Source organism: Verticillium nonalfalfae, assembly GCF_003724135.2.
Source record: "Verticillium nonalfalfae strain VnAa140/NRRL 66861 chromosome Unknown scaffold_127, whole genome shotgun sequence".
In the NCBI taxonomy this organism is placed as follows: domain Eukaryota; kingdom Fungi; phylum Ascomycota; class Sordariomycetes; order Glomerellales; family Plectosphaerellaceae; genus Verticillium; species Verticillium nonalfalfae.
In genome coordinates, this window is record NW_021167352.1 from 18,620 (window position 1) to 42,412 (window position 23,793).

The 23,793-nt window shown below is 59.0% G+C and overlaps 8 protein-coding genes across 8 annotated transcripts; 5 read left to right on the plus strand and 3 right to left on the minus strand.

The window, feature by feature from the left end:
• Positions 1 to 1,065: 1,065 nt before the first annotated feature.
• Positions 1,066 to 2,333, plus strand: D7B24_001344 (uncharacterized protein; the record flags this gene model as incomplete). Its single annotated transcript, XM_028635581.1, has 2 exons — positions 1,066 to 1,153; positions 1,219 to 2,333. The coding sequence occupies 2 exons, from the start codon at positions 1,066 to 1,068 to the stop codon at positions 2,331 to 2,333; spliced, it is 1,203 nt and encodes a 400-aa protein (XP_028491926.1).
• A 2,103-nt stretch (positions 2,334 to 4,436) lies between these two features.
• On the plus strand, positions 4,437 to 5,607 carry D7B24_001345 (uncharacterized protein; the record flags this gene model as incomplete). Its single annotated transcript, XM_028635582.1, has 2 exons — positions 4,437 to 4,613; positions 4,693 to 5,607. 2 exons carry the CDS (start codon positions 4,437 to 4,439, stop codon positions 5,605 to 5,607), a joined length of 1,092 nt encoding a protein of 363 aa, XP_028491927.1.
• Positions 5,608 to 5,928: 321 nt separating this feature from the next.
• On the plus strand, positions 5,929 to 6,825 carry SIRT5 (NAD-dependent protein deacylase sirtuin-5, mitochondrial; the record flags this gene model as incomplete). Its single annotated transcript, XM_028635583.1, has 1 exon — positions 5,929 to 6,825. The coding sequence occupies one exon, from the start codon at positions 5,929 to 5,931 to the stop codon at positions 6,823 to 6,825; it is 897 nt and encodes a 298-aa protein (XP_028491928.1).
• A 1,545-nt stretch (positions 6,826 to 8,370) lies between these two features.
• DAL81 (Fungal specific transcription factor) lies at positions 8,371 to 10,795 on the minus strand (the record flags this gene model as incomplete). The annotated part of the gene is made up of 2 exons (XM_028635584.1): positions 8,371 to 10,219; positions 10,458 to 10,795. 2 exons carry the CDS (start codon positions 10,793 to 10,795, stop codon positions 8,371 to 8,373), a joined length of 2,187 nt encoding a protein of 728 aa, XP_028491929.1.
• A 4,966-nt stretch (positions 10,796 to 15,761) lies between these two features.
• On the minus strand, positions 15,762 to 18,148 carry D7B24_001348 (uncharacterized protein; the record flags this gene model as incomplete). Its single annotated transcript, XM_028635585.1, has 2 exons — positions 15,762 to 18,079; positions 18,139 to 18,148. The coding sequence occupies 2 exons, from the start codon at positions 18,146 to 18,148 to the stop codon at positions 15,762 to 15,764; spliced, it is 2,328 nt and encodes a 775-aa protein (XP_028491930.1).
• An 843-nt stretch (positions 18,149 to 18,991) lies between these two features.
• On the plus strand, positions 18,992 to 20,308 carry D7B24_001349 (uncharacterized protein; the record flags this gene model as incomplete). The annotated part of the gene is made up of 1 exon (XM_028635586.1): positions 18,992 to 20,308. One exon carries the CDS (start codon positions 18,992 to 18,994, stop codon positions 20,306 to 20,308), a length of 1,317 nt encoding a protein of 438 aa, XP_028491931.1.
• A 102-nt stretch (positions 20,309 to 20,410) lies between these two features.
• Positions 20,411 to 21,165, minus strand: D7B24_001350 (uncharacterized protein; the record flags this gene model as incomplete). Its single annotated transcript, XM_028635587.1, has 2 exons — positions 20,411 to 20,842; positions 20,911 to 21,165. The coding sequence occupies 2 exons, from the start codon at positions 21,163 to 21,165 to the stop codon at positions 20,411 to 20,413; spliced, it is 687 nt and encodes a 228-aa protein (XP_028491932.1).
• Positions 21,166 to 22,045: 880 nt separating this feature from the next.
• D7B24_001351 (uncharacterized protein) lies at positions 22,046 to 23,357 on the plus strand (the record flags this gene model as incomplete). Its single annotated transcript, XM_028635588.1, has 2 exons — positions 22,046 to 22,803; positions 22,862 to 23,357. The coding sequence occupies 2 exons, from the start codon at positions 22,046 to 22,048 to the stop codon at positions 23,355 to 23,357; spliced, it is 1,254 nt and encodes a 417-aa protein (XP_028491933.1).
• Between the last annotated feature and the right edge of the window lie 436 nt (positions 23,358 to 23,793).

Genomic DNA, 23,793 nt, shown 5'->3' on the forward strand with positions numbered 1-23,793 from the left:
CGCCAAGATGGAATGAGCAGGGGAGGGTGGGTGCGGACTTATGCAGGCATCTTGGCGTACGAATCTTGCGCGCTGCGTGTTCGTGTGCGTGTGCATGTGCATATGACACGGCACCGCGGCGAACGCGATGGCTCAATCGAGGCGCCGCTCACGCCTACAGTACATGTACAGCACCTACGCGTCCTCATGCCGACTGTGTCTTGGGGGGGGGGGCGCAGACTTGGGACGCCACCTGCCATTGGCTGCCTGTGCGACCTGCTTCTCCTCGGTAACGGCGCGTTGCTGGATCTGTGGACCCCTAAAATCTGCACCCCCCTCCTTCTTCGACAGTGCCGTGAGGCCGGTCTGTTCTCAGGGGTTGGCTGCGCTACTGCTCCTTCTGCCTGCCTCTAACCTCCACCAGACACGCTTGTGGGCTCCTCCTGCTGCCTACCAGCGCTGCTTTGGGTCACCGATTCAGGCACGGAAATGACCCCCCCAGCAATGCCTTCCCTTAGCAAGTCCCTTTGCCCCTGTCAACCCTCCCCTTGTCCTTTCACATCCCTGTCGTTCTTTCCCCCGGGCCCCCAGAACATGGACCGCGCCTTACGAAATGACCTTGAGCAGCCCATCGTATCGAGAAGATGGCGCCTGGGCACACTCGGCTACGGGGCAATGAACACCCATCACTGGATCGAGGTGCACGGGCTGGTCTCCATCCATCAGTACCCGCTTCAAGGGGGAGGGGGGGGAAGGGCCATGCGCGTGCCGTCCGGCGGTCGCTATGCTCGGTGGTGCAGGTGAGGCGAGGGTGGTGCCTCTGTTGAGGGATGAGAGAGAGCGCGCATCTTCTGATAAAACCGCCGTCTCCTTGCTCAGTCGACTGGCATGTTCTCCCCCTTCTGCCTCACCTCCCTCTCTCATCACCCTACAACAAACACCCCCTCTTCCTCCTCTTGTTTCTTCCTAGCACACAACTGCATCACTCGTTAATAGGCAGTCTTTGAACCTTCGTCAACCTTCGCTCAGTACTCTACCAGCCAATAATTCCTTCCCCACACATCCCCATCAACAACAATATTCAAGATGGTTTCCAAGCTCTTCGCCGTGGCCCTGGCCGCCTCTTCCCTCGTCTCCGCTCAGACCTTCACCGACTGCGACCCCACCAAGAAGTGTAAGTGCCGTCTTCAACACGCCCATGCGCCGGGCTGTCACGACAATGCTAACATGATCCCCCAGCCTGTGACCCCGACCCTGCCTTTGGCAAGACGGTCGACATCGACTTCACCAAGTCCAACGGCGAGGACTACCTCTACACCCTCCCCGGCACCAAGGTCACCTACGACAAGGAGAAGGGCGCCGTCTTCTCCATCCAGAAGGAGACCGAGGCTCCCACCAAGGCCTCGCACAAGTTCATCTTCTTCGGCGAGCTCGAGTGCAACGTCCAGGCCGCCAACATGCAGGGCATTGTCACCTCGATCGTCCTGCAGTCCAAGGACCTTGACGAGATTGACTGGGAGTGGACCGGTGGCGACAACGCCAACGTCCAGACCAACTACTTCTCCAAGGGTGACACGACCACCTACGACCGTGGTGGCAAGCACGCCGTTGCCAACCCCCTCAACCAGTTCCACAAGTACGGCATCGTCTGGAACCAGAACAAGATTGACTGGATCATCGACGGCACTGTCGTCCGCACCCTGAACGCCGCCGACGTGGGCGACAAGTACCCCCAGACCCCCATGCAGATCAAGATCGGAACCTGGCCTGCCGGCAACAAGAACACCCCCAAGGGCACCGTCGAGTGGGCCGGTGGCTACTCGGACTACGAGAAGGCTCCCTTCATCGGCTACTACCAGAACTGCAAGATTGTCGACTACGCCGGTGGCAACGACGCCTCCAGCGGCACCCCCAACGCCAAGGAGTACGTCTACGGCGACAAGTCTGGCAAGTGGCAGTCCATCAAGATCGTGACCGGTGACGGCAGTGACGACGATGAGAAGGACGAGACCACCACCTCTGCTCCTGCCACCAAGACCACCGCCGCCCCCAAGACCAAGACGGAGGAGGCCAGCGAGACGGAGACGGAGACGGAGACCGACGACGACGACAAGACCACCAGCACCGCCGCCGCCTCCACCACCCTGAGCTCCGTTGTCGTTTCTTCCACTGGCGCCGCCGAGTCCACCGGCGCTTCTGCCACCACTTCTGGCGCCGACTCGGACTCTGCTGCCGCCTCCACCAGCGCCGGCGCCGCCTCGACGGTTCCCACCGCTGAGCCCGCCGGCGGCATGATGAACCGCGCCAACATGGCCATGGGCGCCATTGGCCTCTTCTTCGCCTTCATGCTGTAAACGGCTGATACATCTCTCGTCGATGATCAGACGCAGACGCGCGACAAGCACACAGTACAAAGGCCGGTTCGTCGGGAGAGCTCAATGTATAATTCCTACACTTCCTTGTCACACTCCTTCACACGCCACACCCGGCCGCCCACTGCTTCCGGAGCCTCCTCTCATGGAGGGGTGGCTCTGTTCGTTGAGGGGCGTCGCGGGTAGTAGGACGACCTCTTCTCAATACATTGGCTTTTATTTAATGCACATGGGCTCTTCCAGGGACTTCGATCCACGCAGCGGGTTCCACGTCCGGACCAGGCCGACCTTTACGGATATTTTTGATTTTATCTCAAGGTGTTTTTCATGGCAGGCTCCGGGACATGGGCACGCGAATGCCATGAGCATCAGGTAGCATGCCTTTGAGGCGACCTCGTGTGACGCGGAGCGTGGGTGGGCTTGCTTTGTAATTACGGTGACGATGATACCTCTAGATGGCGAGTAGTGTAGACGGATGGACCAATCGATTTTGACCAGTACAAGACAGATTATGCACTCTTTCCCCGTGCTGTGTTTTGTTTGCCAAGCGTGTGATCCGTGCTGTGCTGCGCGTTGCTAATTTCCCGTTTCAGACCCCTGAGCCAACGGATCCAGAGCTAGGGGCACTCATTTCCGCCGCCCAGACTTTCTCTTGGGGCGCGGGGCCGCATTGGGCGTAAAGTCCTGAGGGATAAACAGTGCCGAATGACGAAGGAAATCCATCTCTGTCAAAGTACTTCGGTAGCGCAGTCATGCAGTGCAGGGCAAGTGAAAACACGAAGTTGTTGCTGCTTACTCTTTCGACAGATAGACTTTCGATCTCGACCTTCGCATGGCGTCGTCTGCAAAGCGCAACTGAGTTCCGGGAGGCCAACGGGCCGGGGCCCGGATCGGGGCAAGGGAGAATTAGGGGGGGGAGAAGGGGGGGGGGGGGGGGGTCGGGCCGGGGGTAGGGCCCCCCCTCACCCACTGGAACTTGGAAGCAAGCGGAAGGTCTAAACCCCGGACATCAAATATATCTTAATACGATGCGAGAGCCGGGTTTCGCAAGCGATCGATGCAACTTTGATGATCGTGTCTTCGTGTGCAACTAGGTTTTTTCCCTTCGCAAGGGGAGGGGAGGGGGGAATGGGAATAGTCAGGGGGGTTCAACTGGTTAGACGTTCGCTTAGGTAGGTGGAAAAGAAGGGGGGGGGGGGGGGTGTGCGTTGATGACCGTGCTGGGTTGGATCGTGCCTGATGTTCATCGGAAAGTCATTTCGTGAGGAAGCGACATTGCACTGCGAAAGGGGCAAGCAAGAGCGATGGGAAGCAGAAGTATATCGGACAGCCTGTGCGTCATGGCGGACTCGATTAGCTTTGGGCACTCCCACCGTTTCATTTCAACTCTGAACATGGCATTTTCTTTCGCTTCGGCTCTGAAACAGACAGACTGCCGGTCGTGTGCGAGGAGATATCTTCATCCCCCCCGTCATCCTTCACGCCTGTCGAGATGACGTCTGGCTCTGCGCCCGTCATTGACGCGGCCCTTATATGAATCTTGCCGAGGTTCTAGCGAGCAGGTGCTGCGTCTTGCGCTCGGAGCTGCCATTTGCCTTGAGACAGTGATCCGGGTTTTGGGTCGTGCCGTGCAGGTGAACAGCTAGGGCGGCCAATGGGCATGGCGTACTGCACAATTCGATTCGGGGGGGGGCTTCGGCATCGTCGATTTCCGCACGACGTGATCGGCGACCTTGTGTTGCCTCAACAGGGTCAACGGACCGAGTTGGTATGCCACGCTGCAAAGAAAGGAAGGAAAAACAAAAAGTAAAGAAAGTCGGAGCGGCGCAATCGCTGGGCTTCAAGGCTTCGTAGACGATGGGGTGCAGACGTCATGGGTTGGGGGTCGTGGGAGCTCAGGAAGACCTTTACCGGCCGATGTTGGAAGCGCTTGAAAAGGCCGAATGTGCCTCCTGGCCAGGAACGCTTTGTCTACCCCCCCGACACACTACAATCGACAGCTTTTGATCCGCACCAGACAACACGGACGAGGCGCGCACATATAGACACGTGAGAAACACCTGGAAGCACAATAAGACAACCGCCATGGCAGACGACGACTACAAGTTCGAGGGCTGGATCGGCCATGACGAGGCTTCGGTCAAGGGCAACATGGTCTGGGGGACATTTGAGCCCAAGGCTTGGGAAGACACAGATGTTGACATCAAAGTCACGCACAGCGGCATTTGCGGTTCTGACTTGCACATGCTGCGCTCTGGCTGGGTAAGCTTTTCCACCATCTTTGTGCTCGCCTTAGCCTTCCCACTCGCCTTCTGCAGAAAGCAGCTGACCACCAGGACAGGGCCCTGCTCCGTATCCAATCTGTGTCGGCCATGAAATCGTTGGCGTCGCCGTCCGTGTCGGCTCCCAAGCCTCGGGCGGCATTCAGCTCGGGGACCGCGTCGGCGTCGGTGCGCAGTCAGACAGCTGCTTCGGCCGCGGTGCCCCGGCGGGGTCGTGTGGTGAGTGCGATGAAGGCTCCGTCAACTACTGCCCTCGCGCCGTGCATACGTACGGCGGCTTCCACTTCAACGGAGGCAAGACGATGGGCGGCCACGCAACCTACCACCGATGTCCCTCGGCGTTCGTCATCAAGATTCCCGACGGCCTCGCGTCGGAGGACGCTGCGCCCATGCTTTGCGGCGGCGTCACCGTTTACTCGCCGTTGCGGTTTCACGGGGCAGGGCCGGGCAAGACGGTGGGCATCGTTGGCGTCGGTGGCCTGGGCCATTTCGGCGTGCTCTTTGCGCGGGCCCTCGGTGCTGACCGCGTCGTGGGCATCAGCCGGAAGGCGGACAAGAGGGACGAGGTGCTGCAGATGGGCGCCGACGCGTACATATCGACTGACGGGGATGCCGATTGGGCCAAGGAGAACGCCAAAAGCATCGACATAATCATATCGACTGTCAGCTCGAGCCGTATGCCCCTGCAGGAGTATCTGGGCCTGTTGCGGCGCGACGGCACGTTCGTCCAGGTGGGCAACCCGGATGACGGGCAGTTCTCGTTCCATCCGGGCCCGTTGCTTGCGGGGCGGGTCAAGATAACGGGTTCGGCCATCGGATCGCCGGCGGAGATTCGGGACATGTTTGAGCTGAGCGTGCGCAACGGGGTCAAGCCGTGGGTGCAGGTGCGGCCCATGGCGGATGCGAACGCAGCGATTGTGGATGTCGAGGAGGGTAAACCGCGGTACCGCTACGTCTTGGTGAATGAGGAGTAAAGATGGGGTGGGCTTGAAAATGAATATATGGAAGCGTCCTGGTGACACGGCCTTCATTGTCCTTGAACTGGTGTTGAAAGCAAAGGAGCATCATCTCAACATGCAAGTCAGCATGCGCCTAGACAGCGTCAGCAGTGGTACAACCGCCGCAGAGGCCAATCACAGGCGCGATGCCGACGTGATGCCCCCAATATATCCCGAACCAGGCAATGACCCTGCGTGTCATCATTCACATCCACGCGATCGGGCATGTGACCCCCCAACGTTCACCTATTGCCAAAGCTTCAAGAACGTCAAGACCAGCAGACGCCACAACGCATCATGTCGTCCGACCTCGCCGCCTTCCACGCCCTCCTCACCAGTCTCCACACGCCGCGCATCCTCGCCCTCTGCGGCGCCGGCCTCTCCGCCTCCTCCGGTCTCCCCACCTTTCGCGGCGCCGGCGGGCTCTGGCGCCGCCACGACGCCACCCGCCTCGCCACCCCCGAGGCCTTCGCCGCCGACCCGGCCCTCGTCTGGCTCTTCTACGCCTACCGCCGCCACATGGCCCTCGCCGCCCTCGCTCGCGCGGCCCCCGGCTTTCTGTGCCTGACGCAGAACGTCGACGGCCTGTCGCAGCGCGCCGGCCACCCGGCCGCCCAGCTGCGCGCTCTGCACGGCAACCTCTTCGGGCTGCGGTGTTCGGGCAATGACCACGACAGCAGGGCCGGCAGCGGCGAGACGCAGCAGCAGCAGCAGCAGCAGCAGCAGGGATGCGGCTACCACGAAGAAGAGAACCTCGCCGATCCCCTCGTGCCGGCTCTGGCGCCGGCGTCGGCGGACGCCGCGCCCGGCCAGACGCTGCCGCTGCTCGACGCGGCGCACGCCCTCCCGTCCATCGGCCGCGACGCGCTCCCCTCGTGTCCGCGGTGCTCGTCGCTGCTGCGCCCGGGCGTCGTCTGGTTCGGCGAGGCGCTCGACGACGCGGTGCTGGACTCGATCGACGGCTGGATCGAGGCCGAGATGGTCGATCTCGTTCTCGTCGTCGGCACGAGCGCGCGCGTGTTTCCTGCGGCGGCGTACGTGGAGCTCGGCCGCGCGCGGGGGGCCAGGGTTTGTGTTGTTGATCTCGAGGTCGGGCGTGACAGGCGGGACGATGTGGATTTCGTCTTTGAGGGGGATGCTGCCGTGCTCTTGCCAAGGATGCTGGCGCCCTTGATTGGGCCGTTGGAGGACTGACCCATGGTCTCCGCGGGTTGCGTGTCGGGCGTTGCACCGTCGGAGCAGACGAAACGGTTGCGCCGTTGGAAACCTCTGGTGCGAGGCGCATGGCTCACGTTTCGAGCCTATTGCGCTGTTGGAGGCTACGCGTGGGGACTTTTGAGGACTGAGAAAGTTCAGCGTAGGTAGTCTGCGTGAGGAGTTCTGCTGGGGATGCCTTACTTTAAGAACTTCCTTATTAGCTCTGTGAGATCGCGTCTGGGAAGATATCTGGGTGCGTGAAGAAGCATGTGTGTCAGTTCTCATCCAATACTATCATGCGTGTGTCCCGAGATTTTGATGCCTGCACTTGGTACAATCTCTACAACGGGTAGCAGCTATGACTGATCGTCATCGGAACCTATTCCTTTTTCTGCTGCTCACCCGTGCCCAAGTCCTCGCCTCGACGTACCACAGCAGCAAGGCCCATAACACAAAATGACCAGACCACCAAGTTCGCGTCGTGAGATGTCCTGAGGCTAGGAGCGACACGCCGTCTAATTACAAGCTGAAATTCAGAGATTCTAGTTTGGAAATCCTAAGAATGATGCCGCCAGACACAACGAGGCAGACAGACACCTGCAAAGATGGAAGACGACAATGTGTTGCTCAACTCTGCACCCACGGATGGAGTTCTTCGGCCAAGGTCGACTCAGCACTCATCGTGTCGACAGCCATGGAATCGAAGGAGAAAGACGCAAAATCTTCACCCTGATCCCGAGCCGTCTCCCCGCCCCGCCGCCTCAACCGCGCTCGCAGGCGCTGCCCTCACCATCACATGGCCCAGCCGTGACGGCAACGGCTGTCCATAGCACACATCACACTGAGAACACATGCGCCATCCGGGCTCAGCGCCAACAGGACATGTGTGATGTGAGCCCCGTCGTTCCCATTACGTTTCCCCCCCCAGGCGGAGGCGCAGAACGTGGACGGCACGGCACGCGCACGCCACTATGGCGTGCCTCATGGCGTCATGGTCGCAATCCCGCTCACCTTTATACGGGGAAGGTTTCCCAGGTATATAGGGTTTGCCACTCGCCGTCATCTCCTAGCAGCTTCATATTTCAATACCATGCGAACAACTCGTTTTCGCATCCCATTGCTCGACACGGATGATTGACACATCACGGCCTGGAGCTGCTGGGCTGTCGGTCTATCCCGAGACGGATGCCGCCAGGCGCGACATGCTCACCAAAGTCCAACCATGAGCCTTCGTCGTTGACAACTCCATTTATTCATTCCGACATCGCTCTCTACAGCATAGGGTGTATACCAACTCGCGACACATCAAGTGCCCGAATCTTCTCCTTTGACCCTCAGGCCATCTACCACGTCCAGCTCATTCATTCCAGGGGTATTTGTGTCGTCGTGAAACAAGGCTTGTCCTGCACGCAGGGGCCTTTACAATGTCGATCGTCGCTCATGCTGTGTCCTCCTGACGAAAAGACAGCTCTTTACGTCCTCAAATGAACATCCACTGACAAGAGGCCTCATTTCAACCTCTGCCCGGTGACTTCCGGACCATTAACCAGCCATTCTCGTCATGCCAACCGTCGGTGCAAAATCATCATACATGTCTTCATCACTGCTCTCGTCCACATCTTCCAAGCTTTGGGGGCTGTGAGCATTGCTGGCGTCACGACTCGGCAGCCCGCTGAAGCTTCCCAGCGAAGGAGCACCGGCTAGGCTGCTCAGAGCTGACAAGCCACTCGGACCGCTGCTCACGCTCCCTGCAATGTCGGCCACGCTGCCGCTGCGGCTCATGGACGGCTTTTCTGGGAGCTTCTTTAGAAGTCCCGTGGATATGTCGAGCATCTTCATAGCGAATGCTGTCAGTCCCGTGCCTTCACCCGGCTTGGAGCTGACCGAGAGTGTCCAGCGGTACTCGCCCAGACGTCGGCGATACCAGTCGGCCTCCTCCCTCCCCGGACTCGTAGCCCAAAGGAGCGAGCCAAACGTGCCGATGAGTGCAAAGTTCGTCTTTGACGCGAAATACCAAAAAGATCGAATGTGCGAGGGGTTCAATCGGTTGACAAAGTCCATGGCCGAAATAAGGCGGGCTTTGGCTGCACTCCGGCAAATGTGATGGACGTACGGATCAAGGGCGGATGCGGGCGAAGCAAGCGAGCGGATGATACGTCGATGGAGGGTGATTTCGGTTGCGAAATATGCCAAATGCAGATACCCAATGCTGGATAGGCGGCTGGTCGAAGCTGCCGAGGGCGTGAAGGAATTGTCCATGCGGATAGCCGTGGGTAATCCCGCATACCACTCCTTGAGTTTCAGCTGGATTGGCTTGGCGAGAGACAGCACGAGATGCGTTCCCTGGGCTCCGCTGTTCGTAACTGTCTGCTTCGCCTGCAGTGTGTAGAACGTGTCGAGAATCTCGGAGAGAATCTGGGAGAGGTGCACCATCTGTGAAAAGAGTGTGCGGCCCCTCTCAATCTCCAGTTGATCCTCAGAGTCATTCTCATCCCATTCCACGTCGGGAAAGTCGTGCTCTGTCAGAGGCCTTACGCCCCAGTTTGATGCGAAGATATGGGAAGGCCGACCATGCACAAGCGCTCCCCATTTATCCTGCATGTACAAGGCCCACGCAAGTCGCTTCCTGAGACCCTTCTCCCAGGGCGGTATCTTCCATCCCGTGCAATCCAAGTGCAGGCCAAGCTCTTGACCAATGGCCACTAGTTGCGCCGTCGGCGCCCACTGGTCGCCTTCTGGTCGTTGGGAGAGAAGCAGCCCGGCTTGTATGGTGGACAGTTTTGGTCGATACATGGCGTCTGACAGTGTTGTGCGCACCAGCCGCTCGAGCTCACGGACGTCGGGCCTGGGGACTCGGCGAAGCTCTTCGTCATGATCCCACCAGTTGATTGCCAGGATGTAGACAGCAGCCAGCAGAGGTGGTGAGAATTCACGATAGCCTCGCTCGTACTTTTCCAAGAAAACCGTCTTTTGGATGATGGGAAACCCTGGATGGACGATGCGATAGTAGAGGTCGACTAGCTTCTTCCCATGGGGGCGAACGACAGCCTCGACCTCCTCGATGTCCTCCAGAGTATGCTCGTACCCTGGCGTGTTCATGTCCGGGAGCATGAGGAACGTCTCGTCGTCACTAACCTTGCGCAGGGTGCCTCGTGACAGGAGGCTCTCGTCGTGGGGATCAAAGGGTGAAAGGTTGATGAGGGACGGCTCGAAGTCGGTGGTTGGTCCGATGTACTGGCTGTAGCGATCGTTCTGGAGTCCCAGCGTTCGCTTGAGAAGGGTTGGGCCGCCGACGTTGGCCATGTCTTCGATGAAGGAGCTGCTGCCGGCAGTGCTAGAGAGGCTGGGTTGAGGTTGACGTCTCCGCCTGATATCAGACCTCCCTGGAGAGCTATTGGACCAATCACATGTTAGAGATCTTCAAGGGGAGCGTGACCTAGATGAGTGCCGATGAGGGTATGATGATAGGAGAAGAGGGGGTGGAAGGAGGTGCATTCATGTAAGTAGGAGGCAAGTGGCGGAACCAGCCAAGCCGGAACGATGCGAGGCAGGCTGACAGGGCCAAGGGGATGGGAGGGGGGTGAGCGGGCGCCGCGCGAACCACGTGGGAGAGCACAAGACTGACTGACCTTCGCTTCCCGTCGTCGGCGAGATGACCGTTGAGTTTCCGTTTCCTTGCGGGGGGGCTCGAGACAAAAGAACATTCAGAACCGCGGTTCTGGCAGGGCAGGCAGCCCTCTTCGTCGTCGTCCGTCAGCGTGCACTTGATTCGGAAGCGCTGGCAAATGTCACAAGGGCTTGGGGCTCGACCAGTGTAGGAGGCCTCGGCCGACTCGAGACCGGGCATGCTGCGGTAGGACTGGGAGGTGCTGCAGCTGTCTTGCCGATAGGAGTTTTGGCGGACGGGCTTAGGAGCGATGGCGATGGGAGCCGTCCTGATGACGGCAGGTTGGTTGGATTTAGACATGCCGGGCAGTGGGCAGGTAATCAAGGGATATGTCGAGCAGAACAGTCAATCCGTAGGGCAACGGCTGCGATAGCGATAGCCGGGCTGGGTTGGGGCGCCGTCCAAGAGGTCCGGGGTCGGGGGTGGTGGGCGTAGTATCGCGGGCTGCCGCGTTTCCAAAGGAGGTGATGGCGGAAATGCCAGGATCGTGATAGGCTTCTGAGGAGGTATCCGGAGGCGAAGTGGGCTCGCGGCAGCAAGGGCGTCAACGCCAAGCGTGTCACTCACGGCTCCAAGTGATGTAATGTGCCTGACTGCGAGGGTATCTGGCAAGTCCTGATAGCTCGGATAGGCTGGATTGCTGCGAGGCGTGGTGGTCGATGATGGCGAAATTGGGAAGAAGGGGGCTTCGATCCCGTAACACAAACCACGAAACGGGTTTGCAGATAAGAGGGCCAAGGGTCGGGGCCGTGGAGATAAGGCTCTGAGTGGTGGAGAGACGGCAGGTACTTGGAGTATTCAGAGGGGGGGTGTGTGGGATACCCACGTTCAGGGTTCCAGGCGGCGGCGCAAGGGCTCCTGTGAGATGAGAGAAGGGGGAGATAAGGATGAGGAAGAGTCGAATGAGATGGCAGGGTCGGCGTTGCTCGGCGGGAACGAAGTCCGGAGACTGTGGGTTTCCCAAAACGTGACTGATGTGACTTGACGGGATATATGGTAGGCAGATAACCCGGCCGCAGCTAGAGTGGGCGTGCCTCGACGTTGGGACTGGGTTGCGGGCGTTGGGCAGATGCCGACTCTCTTCAGCTCGTCAGCTCTGTCGCGTTTGTCAAGAGGCCGAATGGATTTAAAGACCAGGGCCGCCTCACTTAGCCGCTGCGTGGTGTCGCACTGCTGTGGGGAGAGAGAGGCTATCGTCTTTGGGTTCGGAGCACGAATCTCAAGTGACGACAGAAGCCAGGATGAGATAAGCCAGGGTTTTGTATGTCATTGGACCGCGATACAAAGAAATATGCAGTGGCTTTGCGATCCCCACGGTCTGCTCAACACCAAGCGGAGGTCATGGCGAGAATCACAGGTTCGGCTGGTTTGGATGATTGATGCCTTACTTTGCGACTGCGCTTTAAAAGCGGTCTGGCGTAGGCTGATCGCAGATGAGATGGGAAGAGGAAGGGAAGAAGGCGGAGAGAGAGAAAGAGAGAGAGAGAATGCGTTGAGGGAAAGAAAGGGCGAGGTAGAGAGGAAGGAAGGTTCGGTTCAGAAGGGGGCGTTCGACGAAGAACGTAAGGGGTCTGGGAAGGAAGCTTTCCGGGGCGAGGTACCACCTGGGCTTGGGCTTGAGCGTACGGGTTTAGGTCCAGGTGTGTTGACCAAGCAGAAGGTACGGAAAGGTAAGTGAAGGGTGCTGCTACCTTGGCTGGGTTAGGTACTCCAAGCAGGTAGGCAAGACAGGCAGGCAGGCGAAGGCAAGTACCAAAAGAAGAGGCGCGCCAGACGGGAAGAAGGCAAGTACCCAGGCAAGCCAGGCAGGGTCGGTAAGGTACCGGGGAATGGGGAATGGATGAATCAGACTGGACCACACCGGACAAATTATCGAAATGAGAACAAGCGTCGTCTTGGATGACATCTCTGAGCTTGCCCTCTCCCCCCGCTCCCGTCACCCAGACTTCTCGGGGGTCCCAGGTCCAGTCACGGTGCCGGGTCTACGGCGACAAGACGATGAGGGACAAAATGGCCAGCCAGAAGGGCCAAGAGAGTCAGGCGTCAGTCGCACCGACGAGAGTAGGCTTCGTCTGGCGCCCCTCCCACCCCCCCTTCCCCCTAGTGATGAATCAATTAATGGAAGAACAGCAGCAAAAGGCGTCCGGGACCTGACACGGCCTACGGGCTTATCGCAGTGATGGAGGGGCCGATCGCCCGGCTGGTGCTCCAGGATGCGGTAGAAGTCCCATATTGGGGGATGCGCCTTCTAAACGTTCGTCCGTGACGTCTGCTGCACGACTGGCTTTCGCCCGAGTGAGCCAGCGAGCCAGCGAACCACAGAGCCAGCGAGCCAGCGAACCACAGAGCCAGCGAGCCAGCGAGCCAGTCATCCAGAAGCATTACCGGAGCGGGGTGGTGCTGGTGCAGGGAGCTTGCTGGGCTAGTCCCTGACATGTGGAGGTACAGAAGTGCCTCTAGCGCAGTGCACGCCGGCTCTCCTGTCGCTGGCTGCCGAAAGTCAGCCTCTTTGACGCTCACTCTGCTTTCCTTTGGGGGAGGAGAGGGAGAGGGGCAGGCGGTCGACAGGCGGCGGGGGGGCCAGGGGGGGGCCGTGACGGTGGATTCGTCGGAGGCATTGCTAATAATCGGCCGTGGTTTCGTAGGCCTCACGGCGCCTCAGAGTTGGGTTTCCCAAACGAGCCATACGAGCCAAAAGATAAAGAACGCGCCTAGCGACGCAAGCTTATCTTGTCGCATCTGGAGACCTTGTTTCCAGGCCTGTGGCGGGGAGCGTACGAGACAGAAATACATAATGGTCACTGCAACAAGCCGCGCCCGAGGGCTGCCATTACGTGAGAGGAAAGGACGACCCTGCCGCATTTCGCCTGGGTTGGCGGCACCTCAAGAAGTTGTAACGTAATGGCCACCCCTGTCGAGTCAGAGGCTGGGATATCTGCCCATGCTCGCAGCTGCCCTGTCTTGCATTCGCTCTCGTCCTTTGCCTTGGCTTTGGGGCGCCCCATTGTACAATGCAATAGTATCATCCACGAGAGCTCCTTCCGCAAGCGCATCGTGGGCAGGCTACATGGCTGTGGCGTGTCGTGTGTGCATGCTTCTGTTGAGTACAGCATGCTGCATCTAAGATAGGTAGGTTGTTCGTCGTTGCCGACTGTCATCAATTCGTAGCGCCAATACCCTCATGACGCCATCCTTGCTCCGTGCTGCTTCTTGGCCTGTCTGCTCGCCCGCTCGCTGTTTACCGCTCTGCCGCCCGTCGCTTGCACTGCGACAACGGAGTTGAGGAACACGGATGCGGGAAGGAGCGAGGGTCAAGGAAATGGCGCAGGACAACACAGGCAGGAACCACCCGGCTCACTCCGATATCTCTCGCCCTGGCCCATGCCTCGTCCTCAGGGATGGCAGGACCGGCGGAACATGGCCAAGAGAGGCCCAAGATGGTCCTCCAGCCTCGTTCGCCGACATTCTTCCCGAGGGCGAGACGAGCACACACAACACCGCACACGGAAATGCAGATACGCAGAGATCATTCTACCGCCCACAGCCCGCACCCACATTCACGCACGTGAGGTTCACCACTGTTGGAGAGTGGTGGAAACGCGGGGATTGCGCGGGGATGGGGCCCTCCAGACATCCAGGGCAAACAAGGGCTGGTTTGGCTACGAGTCGTCCCAATCAGCCGGATGCCATATCCAATCCTGGCCACATCGAAGAGAGCCACTGGCCTGTTGGTCTTCGCCAATCTCAACACCAACTCCTCATCCACGGCCGCTCATCCCTCAGCCACAGAGCGAGGTTCACGGGCCTTCCCCCCACCACCATCGTGCATCAGTGCCGTCTGCGCCCGTTGCACCGCATCCAGCACACCCTCACACACGATTGCCTTGATTATGTACATGGGCGCTCACCACTGGGAGATGCAGCACCCCCACCTCCAGCAAAATCGACCACAAAATCACCCAGCCTGTTCGCTTGACCGACCCGAACCTCAGCCACTTTGTCCACAGCCAGCCCGACGCGGGGGCGGGGTTCTTGTCTTGTGCTTGCCAACAACTGTATGGAGAAAACGAAAGGGTTCAGGGGTCCCATCCCTCAGACCATACACGTGCATGCACGCCTGCGACTGCGAGGACCACCTATCGTGAGGTCCTTCGTTGTCAGGCTTGGCGTCGTGCCCTGACCCTGACCCTTGACCCCGACGATGTACGTCACTTTACCCCAAATCCACCCTGCCCTCGACATGTGCCAGACAGGGTGAACCATCGTGAGGCTCATCGGCCGACTCACATGGCGCGGGCATGGCTGTCCCGCCTGTGCGGCCCGCCGGCTCATACTGACACTAGCGTTGAGCCTGCCGACGGCCGCATATCGTGAGTTTCTCTTCCCTGGCGGCCTGGATCAAGTGGCTCGGCCACGGTCGGCGCCTCAATTGCCAACTGTTGATTCGCGGTTTGACCAGCTGCGGAACAAGCACAGCGAATGCGTTTACCCAACAATTTCTCATGTCGGTCCGGCAATGTATCCCCTGCACCCCAATCTATTACCCAAACCCTACATCAACCTTTGCTGCGTTGTTTACCAAATTGCCGACGCCTCGCGTTCAGGGCGGCCCCCAGGTGTTCGCCAGACTGGCACCAACATGGCAATGGCGGCAGGCCTGTGCCTTGGCATTCTGTTGCACAAGCCGGAATACTGTCCTGGGCTGTTGTCCGAGCAAAGCTTTCAATCTCGTGATCGTGGTCAGAGGTTCTAGGGCAGCGCGTGTTGTCTTACCAAGCTCATCGCCTGAGCAAGCACTCTCTCCCACTCTCCCACTCTCACATACACACAGACAAGTAAGACAACTAGCCAGTGTGGGTTCCGGACTGATATCCCCCCCAGCCATTCATAGGTTCTAGTCCCTGGATTGACTTTATGAGCGCCGTTCTCCGAGGCGCAGGAGCGGAACGAAAACAAGACTGTAAATCAAGTCCTGGCATCTCGGAGGCGAACGTCTTCGCTGCGCGATGAGGACTTGGAGAAAGACCCAGTACATGGGAAGCGAATATCACATTCCTGTCGCATGCAGCGGAATTTCGTTGATTCAATGCGAAACGATCGATGCGACAAACTATGATCAACATTTTAGCGATCCTCTCTGGTTAGCAGGAGTTGCATTTTGGAGCAAAAACTGGCCAGCATGCATCGATCACACACACGTAGCGCGAGTCCAGCAGGCTGTAAGGTTCATAACGTCGTGCTCATTCGTAAACAGCTCTATGACGGACTACTGGAGTATGACCAATTCGTCATCGTCATCATCGTCGAGCGTGACCATTCTCCTCCCGGCATCCACCGGCAGCGCATCTCCGAGACTCTCACGTCCCGCCTCGCGAATGCCCTTTTCTGTCACGAACCGCGTCTTCTTCCGCACCGGTTGCCGGTCACTCTCAGGCTGGAATTTCTCCCCCTCCTTCATACGGCCCAGTTTATCCTTGAGGTTCCCGCCCCAGCCGAACGCCGCTCCTCGCGCGGAGCCGACTGTCGCCGTGGAACCTCCCGCTGTAGATATAGATTGCGAGCTGTCCGGCCGCTTCCGCTTCACGGGCCCGAGGTGGACCGCATCGCGACCCTTGGGCGCTAGTAGACCCAGTGACTTGACATCTAGCTTGACGGGTGCGTCGCTGGCCGTGGACGTGAGCGACGCCGACGACCCGGACGCCGGGATAGCCCTGGCCCTTGCCTCGTCACGCTGCCGGCCTGTCTGCACCATGTAGTCTCTCCCCGCGCCGCTGCCAATCTTGGTCAGCCGGTCGACAATGTCCCTCTCCTTCTCCTGTGCGACGAGCCGCCGCTTCAGCCCCTCCTTGCGCTCCTGCTTGTCGGCGAACCGATTGGCGCCATCAATGAGCTCCGCGGGCGTCATGCTCTTGCTGGCGAACCAGTGGCTGTGCGTCGACCGGTCATACGAGCCCGCCTTGGCGCCCTTGTCCGACTTGTCGCGCCCGTCTTTCCATCCCACATCGTGCGAGCGCAAGCGGGAGCCGCTGCGATCGTTGGCGCCAAACTCGGCCTTGTTGACCTCCATGCGGTTGTGGCGCGCCCGGCTGATGGCCTCGTTGGTGTGAAACTCGCAGAACTGCGTGCGCTTGATGTTGACCCAGCTGCCGCAGGGATTGCCGTCCTTCTTGATTGACTTGCACGAGCCCAGATCGCGCGCGATGCCGACCTCGATGATGGTGTCTTCGTCCGAGTTGATGACTACGCTGAAGCGACCGGCGCCGGCGCGGCCCTGCGGCGGCGGCATGATGGTCGGGTTGAGGATGGCCATGACGGTGCCCTCGCCGATCTTCCAGAAGCGGGTGAAGCCCGAGTTGAAGAGGAACAGCTCGAGCTCGAGCTCCAGGTCCACGACGGTGATGACCATGTACTTGCCGCGGTCGGCCTGCTGTACGCCGTTTCTGTCGGGGCGGGGCTGGTGCGCGCGGGGTTCGGAACGTTTGGCGACTATGGCGAAGAGGACAATGTCCTGCTCGATGTCGGGGAGCTCATAGTCCGGCGCCTTGACCTGCTGACAGAGCTCCTTGATCGTCATGATCTTCTTGCCCGAGAGGTGACGCGTCAGCATGCTATGCGGGACGATGCGTCTCTTGAGGTGATAGCTGGAGTAGGGCTCGAACGAGGTGGCTTCGGTCTCAGGCACGTCTTCGGGAGCTTTCCTTTCCTCCTTGCGCTTAGATGCACCCGGGGCTGCATCGCCCATGATCTCTTCGCGGCTGAACTGGGGCGCCTCCTCTGGTGGTGGAGGTGGCAGATCCACGGCCTTGCTCTTCAGGTCCTCAATCTCCTTCTGGCCGATCCTGAACGCTGTGGTTCGTACCTGCCGGATCCGCGCCAGCTTGTCATTTCGGCCAGATTCCTCCATTCGCGCTGCTGACAGACGCTCGTTGAAGCTCATGGCTCGAATGGCGTCAGGGCCACGCTGCGCCGAGGCGCCGTCGGAGCTTGGTGTTTGCGACCTCTTGAGATACCCCCCGAAAGACTGTTGCTGGGGCTGATGGGGCGGCTGGTTGTTGCCGTAGTCTGGATTCCTCCGGACGCTCGGCGCTCTCTTCAGAGATATTGCTCTGGTCGTGCCCTCGATTCCCAGCAACACACGGGGCGACGTCTGCGGCGGGTCCGGCCGTGCCTTACGCACAGGTGATGCGGGGACTTCGATGGGGCGTTGGGATGCGGATCGGTGTTCCGCGTCGGTTCTTTTAGGTATTGAGGGCGAGTCCTCGAGCCGTGATGCTGGTCCCGATTCTGTCTTCTTGGCCTTTGCGCTCTGAAGCTTCTTCAACCTCAACCGAGCTTGGATTTCCTGGAGTTTGAGTTCCAATGTTTCCTCATCGTCTTCCTCGTCGCCCGTGGCGTCGTCACCGCCAGCTGGCGCGCCGTCAGATCTTGACGCACCCAAGCCGACAGCCCTTGACTTCTTCAAGGGAGACGGGGAAGGTGATGTACGGTTGTTCATGCGCCTGTATCGTTCGCGGCCGCCGGGAGTGCTGAGGAGGGCTTCGTGCGGGGATCGCGGAGGCCACTGAGGCTCGTCGACGGGGGGTGCTGCAGCTATGTCAGTTGTGCCATTCGGCGAAATCTCACTGCAGACAGTTGCGACGAACGGGGCGGCATTGCGCTGAGCGCAACGTTATCGATCGGGGTCTGGTATTGTTTCTGTTGCTGCTGCCAATACTGCTGTTGCTAAGAGGAGGGCCCTGTCCGCGTTCTTCGTCTCCTCTACTAACAAAGTTTGGCAGGCTATAGTACGACAGGCATCTCAGTCCCAAATGTCGTCGACCAGGATGGCAGAGCCAACAGCGGCAGGTCTCCGCCGACGAACCTGCGCCAAACGGTTTCGAGCTGGATGGACCTCGCGCTGGGATGGAAGGGGGAGTAATGCAATGAATTGAAGTGGAGAGGCTGGATAACTTGATGATGTACCAAACTTCTTGAAGGAATAGATAAATTGAAGCAATGCCGGAATCGAAATCGTTATCACACGTCAGAAAAGCCCCGATTGCTTGTCACGGGTTACGATAAGGATGCGTGTTGGTCTGGGCTCAGGGAAGGGAGATGAAGCACGTCGGGGTTCCCTCGCCGCTTTGGAGTCGTGGCCGTCCATCACGTTGTGTGAGAGTGTCTACGGGAGCCTGCGCACTAAAGTAGCGGGCTGTAACGGGGTCCATATTCTGCGCGTCTTCGGCCTTAGGGACGCGTCCCACTTGGCACCCATTAACGCGTCTCATAGCCAGTAACGCGCCGAGTGAAGCACAGCGTATACCTGCAACACTTTGTCCAAGCTCAACCCAGTGGCCCGTTGTTGTGCATACCTTTCTTGACGTTGTCTCCAGCTCTCCAATCGTTCCCTTCTTTTCTTGACTTGCGATGCTATATTAATCCTGCTCGATACTCTTCAACTTCCCTCCGACGGTCAACAGACTCGCAAGAGGACAACCTCACAAATAGATTGCAACAATGGCGAGAACGAGAGCAACAAAGGCGGCTCCAAGCGCAAAGCCCGACACCAGCGAGGCCTCAGCGCCAAAAACCCTGTATTCTCTACCCGAAGAAGCGGCAAACCCGCCCAAGGTGTTCATACTTCCGACAAAGGCTACCAAGGCAGCGCGAATCGTCTCCCTACTGCATCCACGACACGCAAAACCTAGTCGATATCTCGTCTGTCCGGAGACGGGAATCTATGAGTTCACAAAAATTGCGGCTCCGAAAACCACACCGCGAAGCTGGCTCATCGAGGCAAAACCTGGTGATCTCGAAAACGGAACCCCAGACGCTAGCAGCTCTCAGTGGCAAGCCCAAATCACCAATGGCGCCGACCTTTTCATCGCGACAGCCTTTGATCCCTTGTTTCTCATGCTCCCAGCTCTTTTCGGCCCTGCGACAACAAAGGATGATGCGAAGCGCTTGTTTCTGACCAGCGATGACCATTTCGACGCCATCTCCGATTCGTCTTCGCACCTGTCTGAAGTTCTCAGGTGTCCGAAGACAAGATCACACTTTCAGGCCAGGATGGCCGTTATTTGCGACTCCGTAGATGCCGGAGACGAGAAGATGTTCCGCGTGAGCGACAAGAAGTTTGCGGATACCATGATCAGCAAGGCAAAGGCTATGGGCGCAGCGCTTCCTCCCAGCATGGAGGAGAGGTTTGTCAAGAAGCCGCTCGAGGCCCCACTCTCACTGCAAAAGAGCGATGCCGCCAAGGTCGAGACGAAGCCAGCATCCGATGACGTCTCGACGCCGGGCCATTCCACACCGCGCACCGAGTCTGCAGAATCTCAAGCCTCTGCGACGACTCTCGAGACCTCGGCATCCTTTGTGTCGGAGGCCTCCACTACGGCCACTTCCGTCAACGAAGAAGCGACCGAGGACGCTGTGTTGAGCACGGCGAAAGCCCCCGAGGCTGTGGTCGCGTTACAGAAGCTCAGGGTTGCGCTGGATTTCATCTGCGCCAGCTACGCCACTCCAGCCATCACAAATCGTCTTCAGACGCATCTGCTGGACCCCGAGGTTTCAGGGGTGAATTTTGCGCCCCTGAATGCCTACCTCGAAGAGCTCACACGACTACGCATCGAGGCCGCTGCATCCATGTCGACGTCAAACTACTCCCGCAAGCGACACATGGATGAGGAGGAGGAAGAAGCGCGTGCTGAAAAGAGGAGGAAGCTGGAAGACGAGAAGAAGATGAAGGCCAACCAGAGCCGGGGGGTCAAAAACCTCCAAAAAGTCAACACAGTGGGCATGAAGAAGATGAGCGACTTCTTCAAGAAAAAGTAGGACTGCAGGAAGAAACAGATTCTTTTGGGGTATCCCGTACAAAATCACACACAATGCGCAAAGCCCAGCAGCCCCCTTGCCTTCCTCTACTCTCACAGCGCGCTACGTGGTGCCCCGTCCGCGGGATCCGGCCCGCGTACTTGTGCTTGAGGCGCCCCTGCCGATCCTGCTCCCTGTGGTTCCCGAGATACTGGAGCCGCGGGTGTGCATGGCGCCACGCGTGCCGCGAGACCTGACCCGTGCTGTACCGCGACCTCGCACGCTGGGTGTCCTGCCAATCGTCGGCCTCGTGCGTTCGGCCTCTTCCTCCTCGCGCTTGCGACGGGCGGCTTCTCTCCTGCGCTCGTCTTCGGCCGCCTTGCGTTCGGCCGCCTGCTGCCTCTGAAGCGCCTCGGCTTCCATCTCCTGCATGTCCTGTGTTGCGCCGCGCCATTGGGGGTTGAGGATGAGGCGCTGGTTGTGCTCGGTCTGTGATAGGATGCGAGTCCAGGTGTTGAGGAGCGTTGATGCGTTGCCGACGGTGTTGGAAACGGTCTGGAGAGGGGTGAAGAGAAGAACGTCAGCTCCATCATCTTTCTGACTTGACAGTCGGGGCCACATACACCCATGTTGCTCTTGGCCTTCTCGAGCGTGCTTATGATGCCCTCGATCGAGGCGTTGATGGTGCGCACGCCCTCCAATTCTTTGCGCAAGACAGCGTCTCGGTCGTATTCGTCGGTGTCTTGGTTGGCAGGTGTCCTGAGCACTGGCGTTTTGGGTGTCTTGGGCGTCCTGGGGGTCTTGGGTCGCTCGGCGGGCTCGTTCTGGTCCGGGGACGCCCAGATGTCGGTTGTCGAATCGTCAAGCGGGTCTGACATGGTGTCCTCGAACGCAGGATAGTTTCGCTCACTCAGGTGTGGACGGCCAGCCGGAAAATGGCAGGATTGTCGAGGACGATGACCAAAGTTCCGAGATACCTCGTCTCAGGGAAGGCAGTGACGTTCTGTTTGTTTTGTTGCGACACCGTACCGATTACTGACTGTCAGGGGTTTGAAGGTGGGATGGCTAGTGAGGGGTCGCACACTGGTGGAGGTGTGCGCACGGGCCACTGCAGCCCAAACGCGAAAATGACACGCATCGACGCGGTGGCAGGGTGGACCCGCTTAGGTTTTAATGAGAAATGGGGCTGGTTAATGAGTTAATGGGGGAGGCTGGGAGTATCCACCAGCCACCGCATCTGTCCACGTCTGTGTGTCTGCACCCATCAATGTCAAAGTCCCGCTCACGTCCCCTGGCGCCATGTTGTTCCGCTCGTCCAATCCTGCATTCCATTCCCACAACCCACCTCGTAACCACCCAGCAACAACCCAGACCAACATCATTGTCCCCTCAACATCGCTCGACAACACCGACAAGTTTCAATTTCCACCGCTTTGCGCTCATCGTGTTCGATACCTCGGATTCTCAATATCGATAGTCATCTGGTGTTCGTTCTGCATCCATCAGCGTCCCATACGCGCTCACCGATTCCACTCGAAGCGGCTCGTGGATCCCCGCCGACGGCCATCCCTTGGAAAACTCGGAGGTCATCCACAACTGTGACCGGAGACCAAAACCGACATCGAACGCACTCCCACTTGGACATTGCACACACAGCGCACCTGACGAGGAAGGAAGGCTCACCATCGGCGCCCACAAAGGAACAACAATAGCCCATTCATCCGCGACTGCCTTCCAAGGCTAGTCAACGCCGCAGCCATGGCGACCTTTGCAACCTCGACACCTTCACCCCAGCCATCAGGCATCCGCACTCCTCCCACACCCAAGCACGGCTACAGCGACCACTGGGAGCCCTACTCGCCGCGCAAGTCAGCTCGCATCTCTTCGCAGCGCGCAACCCACCGAACGCCCTCTCCCTCTTCATCTCACCGCACACCTCGCACGACCAGGAAATCCGCCGTTGCCGCGACAGCCATCATGTCGCCCGCCTTTTCGCCTCAGAAAAGGCGCCTTCCTGCTCTCGATGCCGTGCACCGCGCGTCATCGTCAAGGAGCGTTGCTCAGACCCTCGGCCAAGACAAGGAGGAGCAGGACGAATCGCGAACGGCAGCCTTTCACCGCCGCTCCGGCATGCTGCCCACGCCTGTGAAGACGCCTAGGAAGGCGCCGACTGAGACGCAGGCCGCGAGTATCGAGGCTGTGGCCCGCAATCTGTTTGTTGACGAGGACGCTCTGACGACACCCCGCAAGAAGCGTACACCTAAGAAGTACACGGGCATGTCTCTGGAGAGCTTCACCGCCGAGGCTGTGCAAGACGATATCCAGATCTTCACCGACTCGCACGACCGCGTGCCTGAGGTCGACAACAGCGTCGAGAACCCCTTCTACGGCTCCCACACGGAGGCGCAGCCCGAGCCGCGCCTTCGCCGGAGCAAGCGCAAGGTGACCGTACCTGGAGAAGGCGCTCAGCACGTGGATGAGGCTCTTCAGCGTGAGGACGGAATGGTCTATGTCTTGTGAGTACTCCTTCGTTCGTTCCTTCCCTGTGAGCTTGGTAGCTGACTGTGAAATCAGCCGTGGCAAGAAGGTGTTCCGCAAGTTCGCCGATAACGACGACGGCCTTGACGAGGAGGCGGCACTGGAGGCTCATCTCGGCCGCCCCCTCACTCGTTCATCCATCAAGCCCCGCCGCCTGTTCCAGCGCGCTGAGCCTCCCGAGATTCTCGTTACCCCCGAGGATGAGGAAGCGCTCACTGACATTGAGGATCATCACATGGATGAGGAGGACAAGGTCGAGGAGACGCCCGAGACGCCAGCTGCCGAAGAGTCCTGCCCCGCCACTCCTGCGGCACCCCGATTCGGCCCCGCTGCCACGCCTCCTGGGACGCGCCGCACCACTCGCTTCCTCTCCAAGAGCGAAGATGCGACACCCTCCAGAGCAAAGACGGGCCGCACGCTCTTCGAAGATTGGCGTCGTGTCAAGAGCCGACCTGACAGCACAGAGCGTACGACAAAGAGGCCTGCCAGCGACGAGCTCAACGCAGCCACACCCAAACGCACCAGGTCCTAGCTGTATCTGGGGCTCTGATTTGTTCTCTGTGGTTCTCTGGCCTTGTTCTACTTCGCTTCGGTCATCTTCTGTTTCCTCGACACATGGCGAATCACGATGATGATTCACCTGACTGGACATGACTGGCTGTCTATGTTACCTCTCTTTCTTTCCGTTGGCCGGAAGAGCAGACAGCGCTGGTGTCCGAGGTTTTTGTGTACACTTCTCTACATGACGCATTTGGTTTGCGGGGCCCTGTTTCGGCCTTTTGGTTTTTTTTTTCGTTTTCTTCTTTCTGTTTTCACATGATGACTGGTAACGGATATCCGCTGTGGCCCGCTCGAGGCATAGCATCAAGGGAGAAAAGGAGCGAAGTGTAATTACGCCCTGTTGCCAGTCATGTCAGATATGGGAATGGGTTTCGACGGAGGGGAACAAAACCCCGTAGGTAGCAACT